This window comes from Mauremys reevesii, linkage group 9 (assembly GCF_016161935.1).
Source record: "Mauremys reevesii isolate NIE-2019 linkage group 9, ASM1616193v1, whole genome shotgun sequence".
Taxonomy (NCBI): Eukaryota; Metazoa; Chordata; order Testudines; family Geoemydidae; genus Mauremys; species Mauremys reevesii.
In genome coordinates this window covers 83,297,999-83,323,204 of record NC_052631.1, presented here as the reverse complement: position 1 = coordinate 83,323,204, position 25,206 = coordinate 83,297,999, and the positions used below count along the sequence as shown (strand labels likewise).

Sequence of the window (25,206 nt, the reverse complement as noted above, 5' to 3'; positions counted from 1 at the left end):
GAAGGAAAAATCTCTGGTAAAGCCCCCAGATCAGTGCAGTTCTGTGTGTGCAGAGAGGCAAATCCCAAACAAGAGCATATTAACCAGGCCTCTTTCCTGGCCCTGCTGGGACACCCATTCCGATTCCCCGCTGCCCTTTGTGCGCTGCTCTGCTCTGGGCTGTTGAGATGTCACCAGCCCTTGGAAGGGGAGATTGGCTCCTGAGTGGAGTATTTGGGGGGGAGGGGGTGTTACAGGAAATGACATGCATGGGGTTTAGTTTCACACTGTAAGGTCACGCTTACATCTGCAATCACTGGCTCTTCATGAATTGTTATTGAACATTTATACACAGTCCTCATTTGGGCCAAACTTCGACTGCTTTCGGAGGGAGCTTTCCCTGAGGCAGAGCTCCGATCTGGCCCTTAGTTACAGTCCAGTAGCTTGATTGCTAAGTCAGTTATTAAACTACTTCTCTGAATGGTGAATCATGACATATCTTCCAGCTGGTCTGTGTCTCTCCCGGCCACATACCCAGAGATAGCAGAATTGGGAGCATTTCCAGACCTCTGGGCTCTGGAGTATAATTCAAGAATCCCTTTTATCCTCTAAGAACTGCTACTAAGGGCTAAATTGTTCTAGTACGCTGGGCCCTGCAGAACGGGCCGGTGCAAAAGTGCATTGCCGAAGAGGGAGCTCCTGGAGGCCTCAGCATACCCTGGGGCTGGGCGCATCATATTCCCTGTACCTCCTGTGAGAGAGGCTCCTGGCAGCTCAGAGAGAGGCAGGGAGCCTAGGATATATTTGGGGGAGCAGAAGGATGTCTATTGTGGCTGGTCCCTGTGAGGGTGTGCAAAGCGGGGTGGGGGCTTCTGATTGCTCTTCCTACCTCTTGTGCATCTGTGTACACAATGTGTGTTTGTTTAGCTTTGCCAGGGGAAGCTCAGCGTGCAGGTGTGAGTTGTAGCCACGCTGAATATGAAATGTGACTGTAGATTTTCCATCACAAGCAAGATGCTTCCCTTTTGTTCCATAAGAGTGGCTCTGGGTGTGATATCGGCAAGTTAAGGAATGGGATGGCAGCAAGTAAGGGATGTATTACACACCAGACCAGTGCGTGAGGAAGGCTCATCTAACTTGACCCGTACAGTTGGCACACTGGTTCTGCAGACATTGGGTTATTGGGACATCCAATAGACTGAGCAAAATGGGAGATCCAGCACAATTATGTTGGCGGCTTGTGGGCTCACATAATGGTTTTTACTTTTTAAAACTTAAGTATTATTTTTTTTAAATTGAATTTCCGTTTGGTAAAAGTGATTAACAGGAGAAACAGTTATCTCCACCTTGTGAGTTTGCACATGCTTCAAGATACGTCTTGATTACTGATTTGCATTATTATATAGTTGACATAAAAGAGAAGTTCACTGTCTAAAGGGGTCTTTTAACTATGTGCACTTAGTCAATAGCTCAGTATGTGTTGCTGCTTCTATCTATCTACTGTACATAGTTACTAAATGTAAGCAAGTGTATTTTTCCCAGTGTTGTGAGTTCTACCTGTCTTGACGCTATCAAAGAAAGGTATGAACCATATGGTTGCAAAATGAATTTTCTTCTGTACAATCTATAGAGGAAAACTGTAAAGAGTTGAAACCTGCTTGTAACTACATTTGTTAAAAAATGTTGTACAACATAATCCCAGACTGTTGACACTTTATGCATGTGGTAATAAAAAGAAAATAAAGATTTTAAGAGGTTTATGGTTTGTTTGTTTGGGGCTATCTATTGTTTTCACATGCTTGGGTTCTTTCTGGTTGGAAAGAGATTTAAGAGTGTGTTTATTTCTGTTAAAAATGGATGGATGAACATCCCTGGTGGCTTAAGTCCTCTGTATCCACAGAAAAGCTATGGAATGGGGAGCAAAAAGACATTATATCACCTTACCCCTTAAACAGAGGAACCCCTTTTAAAACATAGGTCTCTTTCCATATTCATTCAGTCCTCGGCCTCTCTGCTGAGAGTAACAGTGAGGTTGCCAATTGGTTCCAGTTCTGGTGGCATTTTAGCAATCTCGACATCTGTCCACTAGGAGACATACCAACTCATTCTGCATGGCCATCAAATAGCCTTCAGTGGCTGTTAGGCTGTGATCACCACCACCCTGATCTGGGATCGCAGCAACACCCTAAAAGCAAAGTGTTCCATAATCAAACACTTTTATTACGAAAAATAATTTGGTAGCGTTGTGGAGGTTTGGATCACATCAACAGAGCTAGGCAGAAAGTAGTTTTGCAAAAAGTTTTGAAATGTCAAAATTGGTTTTGTTTCTAAGTGTTTGAAGTGGAACCATTTTTTTGTTTTACTAATACCATTTTTGATAGAAATATTGAAAAAATAGTATCAAAATGATTACTGATGCTTTTTGTTCAGCCCATTTTGGAGTAAATGGGATATTTAGATAACCACTTAGATAATGGTTTTGATAATATTTTGTATTGAAATATCAAAACAAAGGCATGGCATTTTTATTTTATTTTTTGCAAAAAAGTAGAAAATGTCAACTATTTTGCACAAAAAATCAAAAACAGAAAAAGGCCATTTTTTAAAATGAAAAAAACATTCTTGTCCTTAGCATTTTGACCAGCATATTAAATGGAGGATCAGACTAACCAATGGCTGAATTATGTTGAAGGCTCGCTAAGCAGAGCTGTGTTGAAGTGAAACATTTTGTAAAGATTTCCCAGAGTTGTCAATAGGCTTGATTTTGCCCCTTTCTGATGTGCATATGGAGTAACTCCATTGAAGTCAGTGGAGTTACCCTAGTGTCTCTCTGCTGCCCAGGAAGTGAGAGGAGAATCTAGCCCAGTCTGCCAAGAATAATATACTAGAGGCTCTTTGCTGCCTTTTTCTTTCACTGGAATTCCTTAGACATCTCTTGACAGTGATGCACATCTCTTCAAGGTAAAAGCACACTCTGCACACATGCTCACGGTCAGTGAATTTGCAAGTGAGGTGTACTATAGCCATCACTGGCATGATCCTTACATTGGCATCAAGTGCATTAACATTTCATGCTGAACAAAGAATCCTCAAACCAGGCTCATCGCCCCAAGGTGAGGATATAAACCACAGAGGACCAAATTCACCCCTGACGTAACTCAATTGACCTCGCTGGAGTTGCAGCAGGGGTGAATTTGGCTTGTTATCTAAAAGAGACCTAGCTGGAATTTGACACTCCTCTTAATTTGACCAAGCAGGTCAGATTGTGATTATTGGCACCTAAAGGAATAAACCTGGATTAAGTTATGTGTTGGTGTAGAGCAGGATGAGTCATGAAACACACAGCGCACTCACTTCCGGCCTTTCAGGAACTCCTCTGCCTGTTAACGCTAGGGAGCAGTGAATTAATGGGAAAACCACATCTATTTTATACTGGCCCACACTGTCTTGTAACCGCGCGGGCACTGAACAGAACCCATTCATCTACTGCCCTCATTAAGGACCAAGAAAAAAGAAACCGAATAAAGCAGTGAGGAAGGCCAGCTTTCCTGTTTGTATGTATGAGTGCGGGGCGTGCGGGGTGTATGCAGCACCCGCCTAGTCAGAATGATAGCTGAGTAATACTCACATAGCACCTTCTGCTTTGCAAAAGGGATTGGGGCCTATCTTCTAGCACCCTCCGCCTACCAGCCCAGACTTTGCTCTTGCTAAGTCCATTCACTCCCTGGCTTAGCTCGGAGCTCTCTCAAGGAACCCAGGGAAGCAGTGTGCAGCAGGGTTAGCTCTTTTATTTTAAGCTAAAATGAACAAACAAATCAAAACCTTGCAGCCTCCTCTCTCAAAGTCTGTGCAGGCCGTGTAGGCCCCTCCCCAGATGTGTCCCTCCCACCAGTAACTTCAGTAACCAAACTTTCCTGGCTCTTACCTCAGAGCCTCCACACAGTCTCCCTTCTGCCCTTTTGGTTTCTGGTGCAATTCGTCTCTGCAGCAGCTCCAATAGTTGTCCATTGGGAGTACAGCCTCATGTGCCTCAGCTTTGTGGAGAGAGTTCTCCTGCCAATTCCTGCTGCCCTCTCTTTATAAGGGTCAGCCAACAAAGTTCCAGCTTTTTCTCAGGTGCAGTGCCAGCCAGCTGCAGGCCTCTGACCCCGAGGAATGGTATCCCTTATACCTTCACATGCTGCTGCTGCTGTTTTGACTACTACAATATAAAAGGATCAAGCTCTATTTATTTATGCTCAATCCCCTCGTCATGACACAATTGGAATCATAGAAACTGGGGTGGGAAAAGACCTGATCTATTTCACCCATCCTGTGACCAGTTATCCTTTCATTCTCCATTGCTTTGCCTGTTCTAGTTTTAAACATCTCAAGCACTTGGGCTTCTACCAGTTCCCTCGGATAACAGTCAAAAAGCAAACCAATTTGCAGTTTTTTCCTGCTGTTTGGCCAAATTATTAATTTTCTTCCCATATCCTCCTAATATTTTCCTATGCATCATCCTATGTATTCCTCTCCCTCCTTGGTGTTTTCATTCCCACTTAGGGTATGTCTACACTGCAGTTAGACACCCGTGGCCAGCCTGTGCCAGCTGACTTGGGCTCGGGCTAAGAGGTTCTTTAATTGCAGTGTAGACGTTCGGGCTTGGGCTGCAGCTTGAGCTCTGAGACCCTCCTACCTCACAGGATCGTAGATCCCAGACTCCAGCCTGAGCCCAAACATCTACACTCCAGTTAAACAGCCCCTTAGCCTGAGCCCCATGAGCCTGAATCAGCTGGCGTGGGCCAACCACGGGTTTTTAATTACAGTGTAGACATACCCTTAGTAGCCAAATGAAATAGATTTGACTGAGAACATAAGAACGGCCATACTGGGTCAGACCAAAGGTCCATCTAGCCCAGTATCCTGTCTTCAGACAATGGCCAATGCCAGAGGGAATGAACAGAACAGGTAATCAACAAGTGATCCCTCTCCTGTTGCCTGTTCCCAGCTTCTGGCAAACAGAGGTTAGGGACACCATCCCTGCCCATTCTGGCTAATAGCCATTGATGGACCTATCCTCCATGAATTTGTCTAGTTCTTTTTTGAACCCTGTTATAGTCTTGGCTTTCACAACATCCTCTGGCAAGGAGTTCCACAGGTTGACTGTGCGATGTGTGAAAAAATACTTCCTTTTGTTTGTTTAAAACCTACTGCCTATTAAATTCATTTGGTGGCTCCTAGTTCTTGTGTTATGAGAAGGAGTAAATAACACTTCCTTATTTACTTTCTCCACACCAGTCATGATTTTATAGATCTCTATCATATCCCCACTTAGTCATCTCCTTTCCAAGCGGAAAAGTCCCAGTATTATTAATCTCTCCTCATATGGCAGCCGTTCCATATCCCTAATCATTTTTGTTGCCCTTTTCTGAACCTTTTCCAATTATAATATATCTTTTTTTTAGAGGAGGCGACCACATCTGCATGCAGTATTCAAGATGTGGGCATACCATGGATTTATATAGAGGCAATATGATAGTTTCTGTTTTACTCTCTATCCATTTTTTAATGATTTCCAACATTGTCTTCGCTTTTTTGACTGCCGCTGCGCATCGAGTGGATGTTTTCAGAGAACTATCCACAATGACTCCACAATCTCTTCTGGACCCCATCATTTTATATGTATGATTGGGATTATGTTTTCCAATGTGCATTACTTCGCATTTAATCTCGACTTGTAAATCAGTCCTTTTATCATTTTGGTTGCTCCCTTCTGAATTCCCTCCTCTTTGCAGAGCATCCCTTTCTTCCACTGAGTAGGCAGAGAAAAGTCAAGACTAGCAAAATGGTGCTTAGATACCAAGGTGATGGACACCTTAGAAATCAGAGGACCTAATACTAGGACCTTGCAAAGAGCAGAACACACCACTATGAATATCCAACATGCCAATTTAAGAAAGAATCTTCAGAATTCAGAAACCATGGAGATAGATGCTATAGAAATGTGAAGATTAGAGCAAATCAAATGGCTTAATGGAAGACAGCCTGCTAACATTCTTTGCCACCTGCCATCATCTTTCAGAAACCCAGCAAAGTTGCATAGCAATAGCATATACCATTAGATTCTCTCAGGTACCTGGCAATAGGCATCATACCTCCAACGCCTCCTCAAATGAATGCACATAGCGCAAAGCTGGTGATAATGTGCCCTGTATTCAGACTCCCTTCCCACAAGCCAGCTCTTCCCAGTCACAGTAAGAATAATCTGCACAGGCGTGTTGTATCCTAAATCACTGGGAATTTCTTAAAGCAGTGGTTCTCAAACTTTTTTTTTTTGCAGACCACTTGAAAATTGCTGATAGGCTCAGTGGACCACTTAATGATCTTTCCAAATGTTGTTTGTACTGTTTGCTAACTATTATAATGCACTTTGGATAAAAGTGCTATATATATATAATAATTAAGGGTTTTCTGTTCTACAAATAAAAGTACAAACTCATATTTTAATATCAGTAGTCTTACCTTTCTAATGCAATGGATGTGCCCTCTCTCCCCCACCGCAGCAGCTCCCGAGCTGGGGCTGGGAAGGAGGGGGTGTCTCTCCCCCACCACAGCAGCCCCCGAGCTGAGGCTGGGAAGGAGGGCTGTCTCTCCCCGGCAGCTGCAGCCTGGAGCTGGGGAAAGACGCCTCTTTCTCTGGCTGTCACAGTCCTGCACATCCCAAATTCCTCCCACCCCCTCTTCTCACCACACTGCCCCCTCTTACCTACCCCCTGTTCCACCCAAGGCCACCACCTCACCTTACATGTGCGTCTTCTCCAGGGTCCAGGCACCTAATTAGTGGAGCCACACCTACCATGCCAGGCCTCAACTGCTGTGACAGCACACAGAGCAACAGGTGGTTCTCTCAGGTAAGCAGGTCCTATAATATAGGCGGCTTTAAATATTGCAGGGAATACCCTGCTGTGTACTCACTGCGTGACAAGCATTTCCCAGGGTGTGTCCAGGTCAGACTTTCCTCTCCTGGTAGTTACACCCACTCCATGCAGTGAAGCTAATGAAAAGGTCTTTTCCTCTTTGTTATTCCTTTCCACTATCAAGGTTTCAAACACACATGGGTTGGCTCTCTGTAGAACCTATTATATCAATTAATATCACAGTTCAGTACTGCCAACCTCAGACATTGAAAAACCATTCCCAAAATCATGAGATTGACTTAAAAATCATGAGGTTTTTTTTTAATATATTGGATTCTTTTATTTGCTTTCTGTGTGTCACATTTTTGAGCTTTTCTCCATAACTCTGAGGGCTAGAAACTTGCTTTTTTTCTAATGGAAGCTGAGATTCTTACACAATCTCTTCAATCCACAAACTGATGCTTTCAGTAAAACATTTATTCCCAGACTTAGAATAAAATTGTGAGAGTTGGCAACACTGTCAGATTTATGACATTTCACACATGAAGTCTTGCTTAATGCAAAGCTGAATGTATATCTTTGTCCAACAGCCATGCCTCCTCGGACTGGGATCTCCACTGAAGATGGGTCCTGGAAAATACTTGGCTAGAAGACCTCCCAGTAAGGACTGGTCCTAGTGATGTGATTAAATGTCGGGTGTTCTTCCCTCTGACTCAGTAGCAAACCTGCACTGCAGAGGAGGGGTTAGGCAACACAGCTGCAAGTGTCTTTACAAAAACCCCATTGATCCTGACCATTTGTGAACACTGAAAACCTCAGGGTCCTTGTGCCAAGAATAGAGGTGTTAGCTCCAGTGATCAATCTAAATACCAGCTTGAGTTATTATCACTCTCTTGCTGGTATTTTAAGTACTATTTATTACTCTGGGCCAAGATTAAAAAAAGAGAGAGAGAGAGAGAGAGCCAAAGGCTACGCACCTAAAAAAATGGCCAGTTTTACAAAAGTGCAGAGCTCCCAGCCATTGCCCTCTATGAGAGATTTTTAAGTACCCAGCACTTTTGAAAATCTTGATACTTGCTTAGGTGCCTAAATGGGAGCTCTGGGTAGCTGAGTTCTTTTGAAAATCTGGACCTAGGAGCCTAATTTTAGGCTTCCAATTCTGAAAAATCTTGGCCTTGATATCTAGGCATCTTCCAAAATCCCCCTGCACTTTCAAATGCATGCGGCATTCTTCTTCACTTTTTGACCTGGGTGCCCATTGTTGCTCACTATGAAACAGCTGCTGCTCTCTGTGCTAGAGGTGATGGCATCACTCCTTCAGAAACCAGAGGACTGAGGTAGAGGAATGGGCGCTATGGGCCTGGGCAAGAGGAGCAGATCAGAAGAAGGAGAGCTGGCTTTGACACAGTCCCCATCCTTGCTGGATCTGGTGGTGAGCTGGAGATAGGCTTCCCAGTGCAGCAGATAACTTAATGACATAGAATCATAGAATCACAGGGTTGGAAGGGACCGCAGGAGGTCATCTAGTCCAACCCCCTGCTCAAAGCAGGACCAACCCCTAACTAATTCATCCCAGCCAGGGCTTTGTCAAGCCTGACCTTAAAAACCTCTAAGGAAGTAGATTCCACCACCTCCCTAGGTAACCCAATCCTGTGCTTCACCACCCTCCTACTAAAAAAGTTTTTCCTAATATCCAACCTAAACCTCCCTGACTTTGACACTTTGACACCATTACTACTTGTTCTTTCATCTGATACCACTGAGAACAGTCTAGAGCCATCCTCTTTGGAACCCCCTTTCAGGTAGTTGAAAGCAGCTATCAAATCCCCCCTCATTCTTCTCTTCTGCAGACTAAACAATCCCTGTTCCCTCAGGCTCTCTTCATAAGTCATGTGCTCCAGCCCCCTAATCATTTTTGTTGCCCTCCGCTGGACTCTTTCCAATTTTTCCACATCCTTCTTGTAATGTGGGGCCCAAAACTGGACACAGTACTCCAGATGAGACCTCACCAATGTCAAATAGAGGGGAAAGATCACATCCCTCGATCGGTCCCTAGTCTGTAGCAGTGCATGGGATTCTTCCATCCTAAGTGCAGGACTCTACACTTGTCCTTGTTGAACCTCATCAGATTTCTTTTGGCCCAATCCTCTAATTTGTCTAGGTCCCTCTATATCCTATCCCAACCCTCCAGCATATCTACCACTCCTGCCAGTTTAGTGTCATCTGCAAACTTGCTGAGGGTGCAGTCCACACTATCCTCTAGATCATTAATGAAGATATTGAATAATGATATTGAACATCCTTTGGTGTTGAGCAATGTTCATAGGCCTAAGCCACCCAGATCCATGCTGTCAAGGTTCCTCCCCCACTCTGAACTTTAGGGTACAGATGTGGAGACCTGCATAAACACTTCTAAGCTTAACTCCCAGCTTCGATCTGGTTTCGCTGCCACCATCCAGATTCCTCGGTCTGGAACACCCCCTTTCCTCCCAAAACCTTCCCCTCCCTGGGTAGCCTTGAGAGACTTTTTCACCAAGTTCCTGGTGAACACCGATCCAACCCCTTGGATCTTAACACAAGGAGAATTTAACCATCCCCCCTCCTTTCCCCCACCAATTCCTGGTGAGTCCAGATCCAATCCCCTTGGATCTTAAAACAAGGAAAAATCAATCAGGTTCTTAAAAAGAAAGCTTTTAATTAAAGAAAGAAAGGTAAAAATCATCTCTGTAAAATCAGGATGGAAAATACTTTACAGGGTAATCAGATTCATATAGCCCAGAGGAACCCCCTCTAGCCTTAGGTTCAAAGTTACAGCAAACAGAGGTAAAATCCTCTCAGCAAAAAGGAACATTTACAAGTTGAGAAAACAAAAATAAGACTAACACGCCTTGCCTGGCTGTTACTTACAAGTTTGAAATATGATTGACTGGTTCAGAAAGATTTGGAGAGCCTGGATTGATGTCTGGTCCCTCTTAGTCCCAAGAGCGAACAACCCCCAAAACAAAGAGCACAAACAAAAGACGTCCCTCCACCAAGATTTGAAAGTATCTTGTCCCCCTATTGGTCCTTTGGGTCAGGTGTCAGCCAGGTTTCCTGAGCATCTTAACCCTTTACAGGTAAAAGGATTTTGGTGTCTCTGGCCATGAGGGATTTTATAGTATTGTACACAGGAGGGCTGTTCCCTTCCCTTTATAGTTATGACACATGCAGAGCTGTCTTGGAACTTCCCCAAAGTCCTGAGATGCTGGAATCCAGATAAGGTTTTGGATGGGCCCATTGGGCTTCATTTCAGTTGCTTTTAACATGTTCTTAGTCTTGCTTTTCCTATGTGAATTCACTGCTGGAGAAAGTCAGTGACTTGACAGCTCTGCAGGCTGAAATGCTCAATTCACTCCCTAATAGGTACAGCTCCAGGAATAACAGTGCAATGGCATTCAATTCCTCCCCATGCCCCCACATTCCTGACCTATCTGTCTGATCCCTGCCCTGATGGATCACTTCTAGGGAGGAAAGTCTAGTTCAGATTCCATGCCCATTTAATTGTTCGGTTATTTAAAAAAAGGACTACGGTATCATTCAGTAATGAGCCCAACCCCTCGGACATACATTAAAGACACTGCCATATTTTGGACTACTACTATGGAATACTGTTGTGTTTGTTATATGGAGTTTTCTCTTTGGAGAGCCTGCCAAGATAGATAGATAGATAGATAGATAGATAGATAGATAGATAGATAGATAAAGTCTGATTTTCAAAGGCGCTGAACATACTCAGCTCCAGTTGAAGTCAATGGGAGTAGTGGATGCTCAGTATCTCTGAAAATCAGGCCCATAGCACCCATTCTGGCAACCCTTACTCATTGACTAGAGTCCCAGCATTTCTCAAATGCGGCCACCAGGGGCTTTTCTTGTGGCCACAGGCTCCTGGGTGGTGATTGCGGGGAGGAGAGGGAAACAATGGTCCCTCCCCCAGAGCCACCAGCAAGGGTTGGGCCCTGCCCCCCTCTGGAGCCAGAAACACTGGAGGAGCAGGCAGCCAGGGTGAATTCCCCACCTTCCTGAGGCTGGTGGAGCTTGGGCTTCTGGCTTCAGCCCTGGGGTGGCGGGTTCTGGTCCCCAGCCACAGGGCTTTGGCCCAGACCCACTGGCCCCCACTCCCTCCCCCAACCCATTGGCCCTGGCCACACTTCCTCCTCCATCGCCCTGGCCCCTGCTGCCTCGCTACCCACCTCCCCATCCAGGACTTAATTTGTTCCTCAGCTTGCCAGGGCTTTGTAAATTTGCTGTGAAATGTGATATTTGTGTGTTTGTTAATATCACTTTTCACTGCCTCCCAGCTAGCCAATAAGTCTGCTGCTGGGAAAAGTGCTATTAACAAACATACAAATATCACTTTTCATAGCAGCAGACTTACTAGCTAGCAAGTCTTAAAAAAGCAACCAAAAAAGCAAAAGAAACAACAACAAAAGACAAGAACATGCAAAGCACCTTATTTTTGTTTCTATTCTGTTTAGGTCCAGTAAAGAACAGAGACAACTGTACATGTATTATTGAATTTTTTAAAAAAAAACGCTTACATAAATAAATTACAATAATTTGGCCATGTCTATGTGCATACTTATTTGTTTTTCCTAAAGTTAATTAAGTATTTTAGGAAAAATTGTCAGCGCAGCCAGCAGCAAGAGTTGGTGGCCGCACTCTGAGGCCACCAAAAAAATTGTTGTGAGAACCCCTGGACTTAGGGTGACCAGACAGCAAGTGTGAAAAATGGGGATGGAGGAGTAATAGGAACCTATATAAGAAAAAGACCCCCAAATTGGGACTCTCCCTATAAAATTGGGACATCTGGTCACCCTACCTGGACTAGACCTAGAGATTTCAGTGAGACTTCTCATGTTGGTAAATCCTACTTGAGTGAGTAGAGTTTGCAGAATCAGGCCAGTAGGTAGTCTGATAGCCACCAGCTCAATTCACATAGGTCACTGAACAGCTGTTTTTAATACCATGTTATATAAGTGATCTTTTCGGGATTCATTTATCTGGAATAAAAACACAGACACAAACAAAATGGCACGTACCTGGGACAAGAGCCCAGATCTTAAAATGTTTTAATTTTGATTTTTTTTCCATTTTAGATATTCTCTTGACAAATCACTTTAACATTTTTATTTACAGTAATAAAAATAAATTACTCTTAACCGATGCATGTATAATATGCACACTAGAGATACAGTGCAATAACAGCATTGATTTATTGTCACTTGTTCATAAAGTGCATTGCAGGGGCTTTATTTAATCATAACTGAATGGGAGCGATACACTTTCCTTTGCAATCAACTTACCCATTCAGATTAAAAGGATAATGAAAACAATTACATAAAAATAATTTGCTGTCCTGATTGTTCTGATTTTTTCCTAGTTCCCAGAATAAGTAAAATAGTTCAGAGACAATGTATGTGGCTCTGATCCCACAAGACCCTCTATGTATGATATTTCCCTTGACTTCTCTGCACACAAAAGGCTTGCGTTATTGGGGTCTAGATCGGTCAACTGACTTTGTTCCTTCAGAAGGCTTCCCTTTTGTTCACTACTTTTGCCAGCATTATACAGACAGACAGCACAAGAGCTATGCACCAGCCAGGTCCCAGCAAAGCATTTAGGCACATACTTAAGTCCACATTCCTATTCAGCAAAGCACTTTAAGCACACACTTAACTTTTAGCAAGTGGTTAGGAATGGGCTGCAAATTGGGGTACTAGTCCTTCTGAGGGCTTCAGTGGGCCCCCTTAGCTGTGTATAAGCCATCCTCGGTCCAGGGATGACTTTCATCCACAGAGCCTGAACCCACATGCGCTCACACCACTCCCCGACTCCACTGGGTGCAGGTTGAAGCACAAAGAGCTCACTTGTGTGAGATGCCAAGAACCCCCTTACAAGGTGCTGAATGCCCTTAACCCCCTCCTGAAGCCAATGGAAGCTGAGGGCAACTCAGCACCTTGCAGGATGAGGCCAAACCCCTGGATCTGGAGCGATGCCCCTGTCTTAAAAAACAATGCGACTCAATCAGATGTTTAGGGCTACATTCTTCCCTAAATCCGTGCCTTTTCCATTGACGTCAGTGGCAGCTGCCGGTGCAGATTTGAGAGCAGAATTTGAATTTGGATCATTGACTTTTAGCTGGGATTGTTTGTGTGCTTCCAAAGGAAAATTTGGCCTTAAGGGCACAAACTGTCCAAAATATAATAAATACCACAGGCCAGATTCTGCTTTCAATTACATAGTGTCTTAAATTCATTCTCTTCACGAGAGACTCCAGATTTTCACTGGTGTAGCAGACCAGAATCTAGCCTGTATTTCTTAAATCTGGCTGAGCTTATCAATTTATCTTTAAAGGCTAGATGCACCTTCTGGTTCATAAACAAATCTCTTCTGACGCTGCCACAGTTGTGCAGCTCCACCCACAAAGTAGAGCTGTTGTTAAAGCCTTATAGCCAGAAACCTGTCCCTGTCCCTCCGAGTTACAGTTGATCTCTATATGCAGGGCAATTTATTCTGCTAGGAGCCTGATTCTGATCTCAGGTTGGTGTAAATCAGGAGTAGCTCCACTGATATTAACTGGTTTACACCAGTGTAAAACTGTTGTAGTGGAGAAGTGAAACAGGCCCCAGGTGCTGTGCTGCATCAACTTTAAATCTCACATCTCCTTTGCCCATAAGTGTCTGCATTCGCTTACAGATTTGTTCATTAGTGATAAGAACTTTTTCTTAGGCAACCCAGATGTCTTATCCCTTTGATACTGCAATAAAATCATAACACTGCGTTGCGACTTCAGAGTCTATTGATAGGATAACATGCTGTCAGACATTCAGCCTCCTGACCACTGTAGGATGCACAGACTGTGAAGGGGAAACCTTTGTCTAAAACACAATTATACTTGACACGAAGCAGAATTTATCAAGGCACCTGTTATTCTCCTTAACCTACCCAGTTAGTGAAAAAGCCGATCTCCTGCCCGATACTTAGCATGTAGCTTCAAGTTAGCATTTTTCAAGTGGATCACAACACTTTCCATATTGTTTTTCCAGTTCTAGACTACAGCGGTTGCAGCCAGAGATGGTTGGTTTTGGAAAATGTTGCCAGTAGGATTTGGTTTTGCAAAACCCATGGCCAGTTTGGCTCCAGAGCCCATTTTATCCACATCCCCAGAAGTCTGGGATAAAAGGGTGTTAGAACAATGATTCTGGATGGCCTTCCCTAGTTATAGACTGTTCCATCTCTCTGCATAATTCACTGTATAGCATTTCATAAAGTTTTCAACAGGAATTGCCTCTCTTCTCTAGGGTCACAGGAACAAAAACCAAGGCAACTGCATTAGCTATTTTGTAACAGGCAATTAAGCCTTTATCATGATGATTCAAATGAATTTGTAAGACGATCCCAGCGCTGCCACCTCACCAAGAGAAAAAGACTGGCTTTAATGAGAAGAATTAGAGGCAAATACCATATGCATCATACACTTATTCCTGACAGTTAAAAATGTATTTTGTATGCCATTAATTATTACTATTCATTGATACAATTTAAGTAATTATGAACATAAAAGGCTTACTGTCAAGTAGAGTTAGACCCCAAAATTAGGTGTTTGGGAAAAAAAAGAGGAACTTTCTAACAATGTGAACAGTAATGTTTTCATGGTTTTTATTCTAAATTCAATTAAAACTATTTGTTCAGGATGTAAAAATTGTCACTGCAGTGTTTTGATTGAGACCCCAAAGGTTGTAACATTCCTGCTAGTGAAGTGAAATTGGTTTGACACAGAAAGTGAAAATGACAACTACAGTTTCACAGACCAAACTGGGGGCCAGGGGAAATAAACAAAAAATAAAATGTAGAAAACATTTTTTAAAATGTCAAAGATCTAAGGTATGGTTAGTAACACTGATAAAGGCATATTTTTAAACATATGAGACCAGATCCATTAAGTTCAATGTAGGTGCCCCTATTTGGTTTGTGACAGTGTCCCATTTAGCAGTGCTCCCAAGCTTTTCAAATACTGTGTGTATCTAAGGAATATTTTCCCTTCTCCTCTCTTTCACTTCCACCTCCCCTCCCACCCACCTACCTACCTCTCAAAAAACCCAATGAAGAGCAACTTAATAAGTGCTTCCTACAACTATGCTGCTGGCTATCAAACATGTGGTTCGAAAGAAAAGGGCAAACAAGACACCCGGCTGTGAAAAAACTAAAAAGCAGATTCATGTTTCTCTGGTCACTCTGAAAGAACACTGGGCTGGGTTTTGGTGGTGCTAAATATTTTGTGCAATTGCTTGAGGCCAAATTCTTCACTCACTTGCACTGGTGTAAATCTGGACTAACTCCACTGAAGTCACTGGGAGTTTTATTGGTGTAACTAAGATCAGGATCTGGCTCTTCATTGTCAGTAAAAAGCCTTTTGCTTGCATGTGAGAACCTTGCTTTTCCAAGGAGGAGCAATGACTGAGGATCAAGTGTGGCTCAGCTAAAGACACTGGGGCCAGATCCACTCTGCCACTTACAGTGGTGAAAGGAGAGGAAGCTGGCTGGAACTGGGCTGGGGTGACAAAGGGAAGATCAATACAGATGGCACTTGATCTGCAAGGAGACTATGTCCCTTTGGGATTTGCCATGGTGATGATGATAAGTGAAGGGCGGAGCAATAGCTCCACATGAGGCAACCATGGGTTTGGGGTTTCACAGCTTGGGAGAGGCTGATGCTGGGGAAGTGGCTGCTGGGTGTGGCATGCTACCCATAAACATGGAGCAGAACTCCATGGTAAAATGCTACACAGGTTAGTGCTGATCTGAGTAGTGTTGACTCCCCACACTGAAAGATTTCATCCATGCAGAGGGCAGCAATACGCAGCAGCGGCGGGCGGGATTAGGACCAGGGCATAGAACCTGGCTCTGGCATGTCCCTGATTCTGTATGTTGCCCATGATTTCCTACCTGCACTTGGGTTTGCTGGCATTGTTCTTTTCCCTATTCCAAAAGGCAGCCGGCTCTGCTCCAGAGATGGGCCTGGTGGCTCCTGCTCATCAGTGATCTTTGGTAGGTAAGTCAGTCACCCCATCCCAGGAGGGAATGACGAGGGGTCATTTTCACCTATTGTTTCAACAAGGCCTGGTTCATCTGTCTAAAGCTGAATTGGTTCACTTTGGACAAGGTGGCAACCTAAACAACAGTCAAACAAAATCCATGTGCTACTCAATAAGGTGGGAATGGGGAAGCAAGGATTTGGTCCTATGGAGAAATCAAAACCTTCCTGATAGTAATCATTTTACCTTAATATGTATAGCTCTGCAGTATGTTCTCTCTGATATGCAAAGATGCTGAAGATCACTGTTACTATATGTTTCGTGGATAAATAACCTTGACTACATACTGAGCGGTCCCTCCAAAGTAAGTCAGATCTTCAGATGGTGTGAATCAGTTTAGGTCTGCTGAAGTCAAAGGATTTATGCCAGTTTGCACCAACTAAGGATCTGCCCTTTATGCTCTGTAAAGCTACTGTTACCTACTTGTATCTTTTATTAATATGACAATAATTAAAACAGACTCACTTCTCAATACCTCAGCATTTCAAACAGCTTGTGTCAGTTTTGGTTTCTTTATCGGACCAAATCCAACAGGAGGATTCTTGCCAATAAGCAATGGCCCACATTCCCCAGTGCACTCCAATTGCTTTGTGCAACTCCCATAATGCAAAGCAGCTGTAAATTTGGCTCAGCTGACTAGTTAAACTGTGTTTACAGCTGCTTGGCATCATTAGACTGCTGCAAAGCATCCACTGATAAATCAGGCCCTATCTATCTCATATTCCTCTTCCACCAGATATTCTACACTGGTGTATCTCTACTGACTTCAGTGGACTTCTTCCTGATTTACATCGGTGTGAGAGTGAACAGAATCACGCCCAGTGTTCTGTAACAACACATTCCATGGATTCAGCTTTGAAAGACAATAGAACATCAGTGTATCATCATCTTGCATACAGCTTTACTAACTTGGTAAATATTTCCAATAACTAACCTAGCTCTTGACAAAGAGTGCTGCAATGTAGAGCTGGTCAAAATATTTAGTTTAAAACTTTTTCCAACAAAAATGGACTATTTTCATACTGCAAATTTTTGAAGAAATGTTCTGATATTTCCACAACTCAATGAAAAACAAACTTAGAAGGGGGACTTCAGGTTTTTTTCCTTTTCTATCCTCCTTTTTCCTGTCCTTCCCTCATTTTTTCATTTTTTCCACGGATAAAGGTGGGGTCAGGGAGGGAGAAAGAAAAAAAGGAGTGAAAAGGAAAAAACAAAACAAAACCCAAACCTGATTTTTTAATTCAAAAATTGAAAACTATGAATTTGAAAACTTGAATTTTTCTGTGAATTTTCAAATGAAGAGTTTTAGAAATTTTTCATGAAACATACTTGGCACTTTTTGAACATTCTCTTGTTGCTTCTCTGAGACAACCACAAGGAAAGAACTAGATTAAAATGTTTATCCAAAAGACCTGGGTCCAAATTTACCTCAGGTGTAGTTTCATTCGGCCAGATCCTGATACCCTTATTCTCAAGTAATTGCACAGTGAATTCCATTCACCTATTCCATAATTAGCACCACTAGAGCAGGGTAAGATACTATTTAATGTGAGCATCTGAATTTAGCCAAGTGGTTTCAGTGGAGTTACACCCAAAATAGATTTGGCCAGGTAACAGTATTTTAGAGGACATGCTCATATAATCTCTGACTTTTACATGGCAGTTTATAATCAGTAACTTCCTCATTTTAGCTAATCACATCCCAATGTAACACTCCTCCTCTGAGTGTCTGATACTGAGGGCCATAAAAGAACATTACTTTGCTTTGATTGCTATGCACCTATGTCATATTTAATCTACAGATCCCTGGAAAGTGAGTAAATTTCATTCACACCATTAAACGCCTTATGAGGAAAATTCTGAAATCAAAATCCTGTATAAAAGGGAATCAATCGGAAATCCAAGAAAATGCAAGATGTTCATTTTAGCTGTATGCCTAGAGCAAATGTTTAAATGCTACATTTGATTTAAAAATACAAAATGAGCTGCCCAGAGAAACAAAAATACCTGCCCTCTAGATCAAGTCGTATAAAAACATTATTTCAAAATGTTTTTAATTAACTCTGCATTGAGTCTTCACATTTAAGAACTGCAGGAGGTTGTCTGCAACCATGGAAACAGAATAATAAATAAATGAACAGCAAAAACCTTAAATAAAATTGTAAAAATATTTACTAGAATGTGTGCATGTTGTATGTTGCTCCTGGTAAAAAAACTGAAAAGCTGGAACACCTTTAGGAGCTAGAAAAGAAGTCCAGGCCCAAAACACACATTTGAGATTCACAGTTTGTCATTTGCACTGAGCTTTGCTGAGCTAGAAAGAGACCTTCATTGCACAGCTCCATAGAGAAACAATTGGTTCACCTGTATTCAGACATAAATGCGAACACTTTGTCCTTCATGGAACTATAATATTTACATGCGATGTTCTCTCTTTTGTTGCTGTTTTTTATATAATATAAACCTAGGCCAGGTTTTGCGACTGATACTGCAGGGATGGGCTATTGTTTGAAAGAGGGATATTTCTGGCGTTGTAGCACAGATTCCTTTCTAAGGGAAAGCAACACATTTGGCGCATCGATCTCACAGCAAAGCAATTTCCTCGCAGCGCGTTGAGACAATAGGTGGTAAGACAACACCCTCACCCCCACCTAAGAGGCAACCCTGGACATTTCACCTATAGAACAGAGTCCCTGTCTATCTCTGAAGGCTATTTTGTTTTTAAAGGAATGCACTAGTTCACTTCTTGGCCCAAATAAAGCACAAGATGAAGGACACTTCATCATTTTCTCACTAATACCACAAAGCATGTGATAGAGTAGAGGAGCGTGAGGCTAGTGTAGCTTCTCTACTGAAGCAAATTAATCTAGTAGTTTCGGGAACAAGACGTGTGACGATGTAGGCTTCCCTTTAGAAGAACCAACCACGTGCAGGATATCAGTCTTTGGATCATATACCCCCACCCCACCCCCAGTATAAGAGATCAGCATACTCTATTAACAATACTGCTAAAGACAATGTGTTATACCTGCACTGGAATAAGTGAAAGATTAACCTAGGTTTTGATGTCAAAAAAACCTCATCTCTTTCTTCGACTGCTTTCATTGCCTTGGCAGGGGGATTAACTAGATAAACTAAAAGGTCCTTTCCTCCCACCTTTAGATTTGATGATGCACCGTAAACATATCTTTCAGCAAAGAGTTCTCTTTACTCTCACATTATAATAATAAACAATAATCATACCTTAAAGTGCCTTTCATCCTGCAGGTTCTCAAAGTGCTTCACAGACAAACGAGATATAAATATACAGGCATCACTTCACCCACCACTGAAATGCAGCCTCCTCTGAGGTGCAATGCAGCAGCTGAACAGCACATAGCAACACTATACAATTGTTTAGGACAGCAAGTGAAGGGGAATGGCCTTCATTTGTTCCTGACTCAGGATCGTATTTCCTTTCCCCAGCTTAAAGGGGCCAATGTAAATCTTTGACTTCCATGTGCTTTTTTACAAAAATAAACATAAAATCGTAAGACAAACCACTTGTGCTCCTACCACTGCCCATGGAGCTGTCCAAACCTTGTGATGCTGAACCGGTCTAGCATGAAAAATATTGGCAGGTTACCACATCTCCCAATGTCCCTTTTATTATTGCATAGCAGAGCAAAACCTGATTATAGTTTTAAAAAAATCACCACCACCACCACCACCAAAACCCCCTAACCCACCTTTCAGGCAGTGAAGCCCCCTGGATATGGTCATTTTTTTAACCATTCCAAACAAACCCAGACTACCAGCAAGCAATATCCTACACGTTGTTCTAGATCTTGCCCTGAGCCCTCAGCAACAGAGCAGTGCTGGGCTCTAAACACGTCCCAGGCCTGACTTGATAGGAGTTTGACTTGGGGTGACCCCCAGTGACTCCAGTGGTGTGGGGCTAAGGGAGCGCTATCCCGAGGTCTTTCCCCGTTCCTAACCCGGACCTTCCCAACGGCCTGCCCCCCGCTAGGAGGCTTCAGAAATAAGTAGAGTTGCCCGGGCCCTTGAACGTTTTCGGGCCACAGGTTTGGCAAACGTGCTGCTCCCCCTTTCCATTACACCGAGATGAGAAAAAGCATCAGGCGCTGATCATTTTTTTTTGGTCTTTTGTTTTGTTTTTAAATTAAAAATAAATAAAATGTGTAGGAAAATAAGCATTTTTTAAAGGAGACCACTCTTGGTGGTTGGGTTTTTTTTGTTTTTCTTGTTGACATCTTTTTCCAGGGAAGGAGACGCGTGGGTCTGGGATTCCTCCTGCTGGTGGTAATACATCATAACAACGCGGAGTAGGAGAGCATGAAACCATTTGACAATCCGGGCGGCCACCCACCCTTATACATCACTGGATGTCCTGGGTCTGGAGGAGAAGGTGGAGGGGATGCACCCGCAGCAGGCCAGCCACAGGGACTTCTGGATGTCCGGGTTTCTGAAGGCATAAATGACCGGGTTGATGAGTGAGTTACAGGTGGCGGGCAGGGCCAGGGAGTAGGTGTAGACGGCGGGGTAGCTGGAATCCGCCACCAGCGAGTAGATGGCGAAGGGGATCCAGCAGAGGGCGAAGGTGCCCAGGATGAAGGAGAGGGTGGAGAGCCCCTTGCGGGTGGAGGTGGCCTGCGCCGTGGCGATGAACTGGTGCTGCACGGCGATCTGCTGCGCGTGCCGGAAGGCGATCCGGCAGATCTGCAGGTAGAGCTGCAGCATCAGGGCGAAGAGCAGCAGGAAGGTGACCGCCAGCACCGCCGCGTTGTCCTTGGTCACCGGGCGCAGCACGCTGCAGGCGGCCTGGTCCCGCAGGCAGTTCCAGCCCAGCAGGGGCAGCAGCCCCACGCCCAGGCACAGCAGCCACATGAGCAGCAGCATGGCGCAGGTGAAGCTCAGCGTGCGCTCCGTGTGGTAGGTGAGCGCGTTGTACAGCGACAGGTAGCGGTCGATGGTGATGGCCAGCAGGCTGCAGACCGAGGCGGAGAAGGCGGTGAGCAGCAGCCCGGCGGCGCTGAGCGCCACGGCCGCGTTGGGCGGCTGCAGCAGGTACTGCACGGTGAAGTTGACGACGAGCCCCAGGCCGGCCAGCAGGTCGGCCAGCGCCAGGCTGCCGATGAGCAGGAACATGGGGGCGCGCAGGCTGGGCGTGTAGAAGAGCACGGCCAGCACCAGCGCGTTCTCGCAGGCCACCGCCGTGCCCGTGGCGCACAGGGCGATGTCCCAGGGGCTGACCGCGCCGCCGCCGCCTCCTCCGCCCGCCGCCTCGCCGCCGCCGCCCGCCGCCGTGACCGGCTCCGAGGCAGAGGAGTTGGACGGCCAGATGCTGCTGCCGCTGCTGCTGGGGAAGGGCCTGGAGGAGGCGTTGAGGAGGACCCGCAGCTGCTGCTGCCGCAGCTGCTCCTCCATGGCGGCCGCAGCTGCTGCGGGGTTGTGGAGCATCGCTAGAGAGGAGGCACAGGGGACACAAGAGAGGAGACAAGGGTGAAAGCAGCATGGAAAGAGCCCGGACGATCCACCCCCCGAGCGCGGGGCCGCAAAAGACACGACAAGACCCGCTGTCCCAGGCAGGCCCCCAGGCAGGCCCCAGTGTCCCCAATGCCAGCTGCACTGGGGACTGATCGGACCCAGCCAGGATTAAAACCCCAATACCCTGCCTGGGCCATTCCCCGGTGTCACACCCCCCACCCGCCTCTGGGAGCTGAGCGCCAACGCAGCCGCAGGAACCCCCCCCCCCAAACCGGTCCATTGTATTTTTAAAAATCAGGCTCGATCTTTGAATAAAATTATTTTTCTCCCCATCTTGGCTGTTCCCCTTCCCTTCCCCTGAATGAACAGATGGAGCTTCGTCTGATCCCGGGTTCCTTCCAAAAAGCTGAAGGTGAGCAAAACCGAGTGTCAGTAATTCACCCGTCACAATGCTCTTTGCATTCGTTCCCATTAAAAGGGAGACGGTTGCAGAGCCTGTTACATCAGGCACACGTACAGAGCTGCAGATGCACAGCCTGGGCAGAACGGTTCCAACACTTAACACTTGGGCAAGAGCAAATTGTGGGTTAAACAGAGTAATGGTTGTATCTTCTTGTACCTTGTTTAAAATGTATCTTTCTGACCAAAATAATTTTGCTAGTAATAAATAAAAAATATATTATTTGTGGCCAGGCAAGCCTCATACTTAAGGAACCCTCCTGGTTAAATTAGAACCCAGTGAAGGCTACAGACTAGAAAAATTCTACATTAACTTTGCTTGTTTTTAATACTGGTGCGCTCAGGGGCTGCTGGCTGCAAACAACTGCAGAATCTCAGCTGCATTAAACATGGTCTTCTTGCATAGTAAACCCCTTGCACTAAGTAGGAACCCTTTAACCCCCGCTCCATCACATCACCTCCAACGCCTTGTATATATCGTCTCACATTTCATTGTTATGAAAACAAAAGTTGCAAAGGTCACAAATGGTTTAGTCCGGAATCTCTTCGTCAAGGTTTTTGCTGCTGCTGCCGCTAGTGCTGTTCATAATGCAATTAACCAGAGCGCTAGGATTAAAATATTGAAAGGGCCACCTTCTAACCAGCTTGCTTTCCAAGCTCAATACAACGCAAACACCCTTCCCCTTCCTTAGCCCGCAGAAGAGAAGTCAAACACATGCAACAACATAGGCAAACATGTATTTCTGTTATTTTACCTTTGTTTGAGTCTTGCTGATCAGCTTTTTTTCGTGCTAGTCCTTCCAGTCCTTGGGATTAAGCTTCATTCCTTGGTTAACATTGCTAATAACGTTGGCAGATTGCTGGCATTGACTTGCACTTAATATTCTTGCCCCATTGGGTCTGCTGATATATCTCAACTCTGACGTCAAAGTCTTCACTTATATTCATGATCAGCTCCAAGTCTGTGAATCAGGGAAGCTGTGATCAGAATAACAACTAGTCTCCCTCCCTTGTTCCATATACACACGCATACACGAGGAGATACACACATACACATACACAGCGAGAGAGGCACACACACATACAATCCTCTGGAATTTCATTCATAAGATTTCAGAGACACTAGGACACACCTCCCCCAAGGTCAAATCTTTCACACCTGCATCTTGCGGGTGTAGATTGGGTTACAGCTTGCTATGCCTGCCTAGGCATCGGGGCAAGATAAAGACAAAACAAAGGGGGAAGATATATTTTTACTGTCGATTCTGATGAAAATATTTGTGTTGGCTGATGGGCAGTGACTATACTGTGCACCTATCTGTTCAGTAATTTGACCAAGTGCAATGCCCTTCAGACCATTTTTCCCAGAGAGCAATTCAAAGGCAATTCAAAAACCCAAACCAAACCCAAAACAGTTTAGTAGCAAGCTATTCAAAAATGTATTCTGTACATTGCTGAAGAAAGAAATTATTATGGATTGTCATCTGGCTAACAAAAATTGATTTCTGAACATACAGTGTATATTAAACCTGAAAGCATATGTGGCTGTGCCTGTGCATGTGTTTGTGTGTGTGTGTGCGTTTGCATATATATATGTATATATGGGGGGGTTATTATGCCTTATATAAGCCAGTCCGAAAAAATCAGTGCTACACCAGCCACAATTATCTATATGTGCAACACATTTGCTCAAAAAGCGTATACATACAGATGCAGATTTGTTTTATTACATAGATAGTAAAAGCTTCAGCCTAGAGCTCAGAAATATGGCTATTTCCTCCCCACCCCCTTTGAGATGGACTGTATTTAAAGTCTAATATTTTTGTGCATGGACAAGAAAGAATGCTGTCAAATTTGACATGCCGCAGTCTGCCACCCTTAGTGCGAGGGAACCTGCAAATGATATTGATGGGCTACAATGACAGATGCATTGTAACGGAGAAATACTAGAAGAATATTTAGTGTTGCATTTGCTTATACTGCTCCATTGTATTCCAACCTTATAACCTGGAGGGGTGGGGAGTGGGGAAGGAGAGGAGGTGATATACTATAACTGCAGTGTCCCCCCTACAAAATATTGCTTCATATCACCGCACTGCTACAATGGGAGGTATAAACAAATTTCCTCCCTAGATATTCTATTTGGATGGTACTCATCCTAGAAAGAACACTCCAAAAGGCATAATGATTTTTAATAACACGAGTGGTTTCATAATCCATAGAGTAGGTAGTATTATTAAAATAGGAATGCCAAGAACACAATTCAACAATATAAGATAAAACATGTATTTCCTTAATATGTTAATGTCACAAATAAAAATCGGGGCTCATTTATGTATATTTTTAAAATGTAACCATACTGAATAAACTAAAATAATAATCATTATTATTAACAACAGTAATAGTTACTTACTATTATTTACTTACTTACTAATATATTACTTACTATTATTAACAATATGAAGAAATACTGGCTACCTAACACTTCTTAGTTTTCAAAATAATGCAGATTACCTCTATATAATCAATTAAATGAATATTACGTGGGATTTACAGTAAATTCCTATTTAGGGCAGATATTTAGGGCTCTTTTTGATCAGGTTCATGGCAGTATTATGATCTGAATTTAATTGGGGCAGGATTTGTCTTCACCTAGAAGAATCATTTTATGCATCTAGGTTCTCATGCCAGGCCTATCTCTGGAGAATCTGAGATAGATTTAATAGTCTCCTGTCTGGAGTTTTTTGCTCATGTGGTTACATGGCTGGTGTGTGCAGAGGGAGAGGGAACACGAAAAAGAGAGTGGGAAATCAAAATGAGCAAGCTGAATGAATACACTCACACTAACAGTAATTATACTGTAACACTGGAAGGACAGGATGTAAAAGAATATTTGACAGACCTTGCAACTACAGCCCTGTATGATAAGATAATGGTCCAAATTGCACTGCTATTACTGATCTTTGCTATAATTGCATTTAGAGGCCTTGATTGGTGCTCAGGACCCCATTGTGCGAAGCCTTGTACAAATCCATAACAAAAAGACAGTACCTACCTCATGAGTTTACAGTCTATTCAATCTCAGTCCCACTGAAGTCATTAGGTCCCGTTGTGGGAGTAAGGCAAGCACCATCTGGCTGAAGAAAGAGTGGATGATTTTAAAGAGGCGTGAGTACAATTCTCCCTCCCCCAGGATAAAGACATGTGGGGAACTGCTTCATCTACAGAGCTTCCCATCTTGGGGAAGG

General features: G+C 43.9%; 1 protein-coding gene across 1 annotated transcript; it reads right to left on the bottom strand.

Moving 5' to 3' along the window:
- Positions 1–20,214: 20,214 nt before the first annotated feature.
- LOC120372270 (G-protein coupled receptor 12-like) lies at positions 20,215–22,808 on the bottom strand. Its single transcript, XM_039489239.1, has 2 exons — positions 22,714–22,808; positions 20,215–21,474 (listed from the first exon to the last, which is right to left on the bottom strand). The coding sequence occupies exon 2, from the start codon at positions 21,470–21,472 to the stop codon at positions 20,384–20,386; it is 1,089 nt and encodes a 362-aa protein (XP_039345173.1). The 5' UTR covers positions 21,473–21,474; positions 22,714–22,808; the 3' UTR covers positions 20,215–20,383.
- Positions 22,809–25,206: the final 2,398 nt, after the last annotated feature.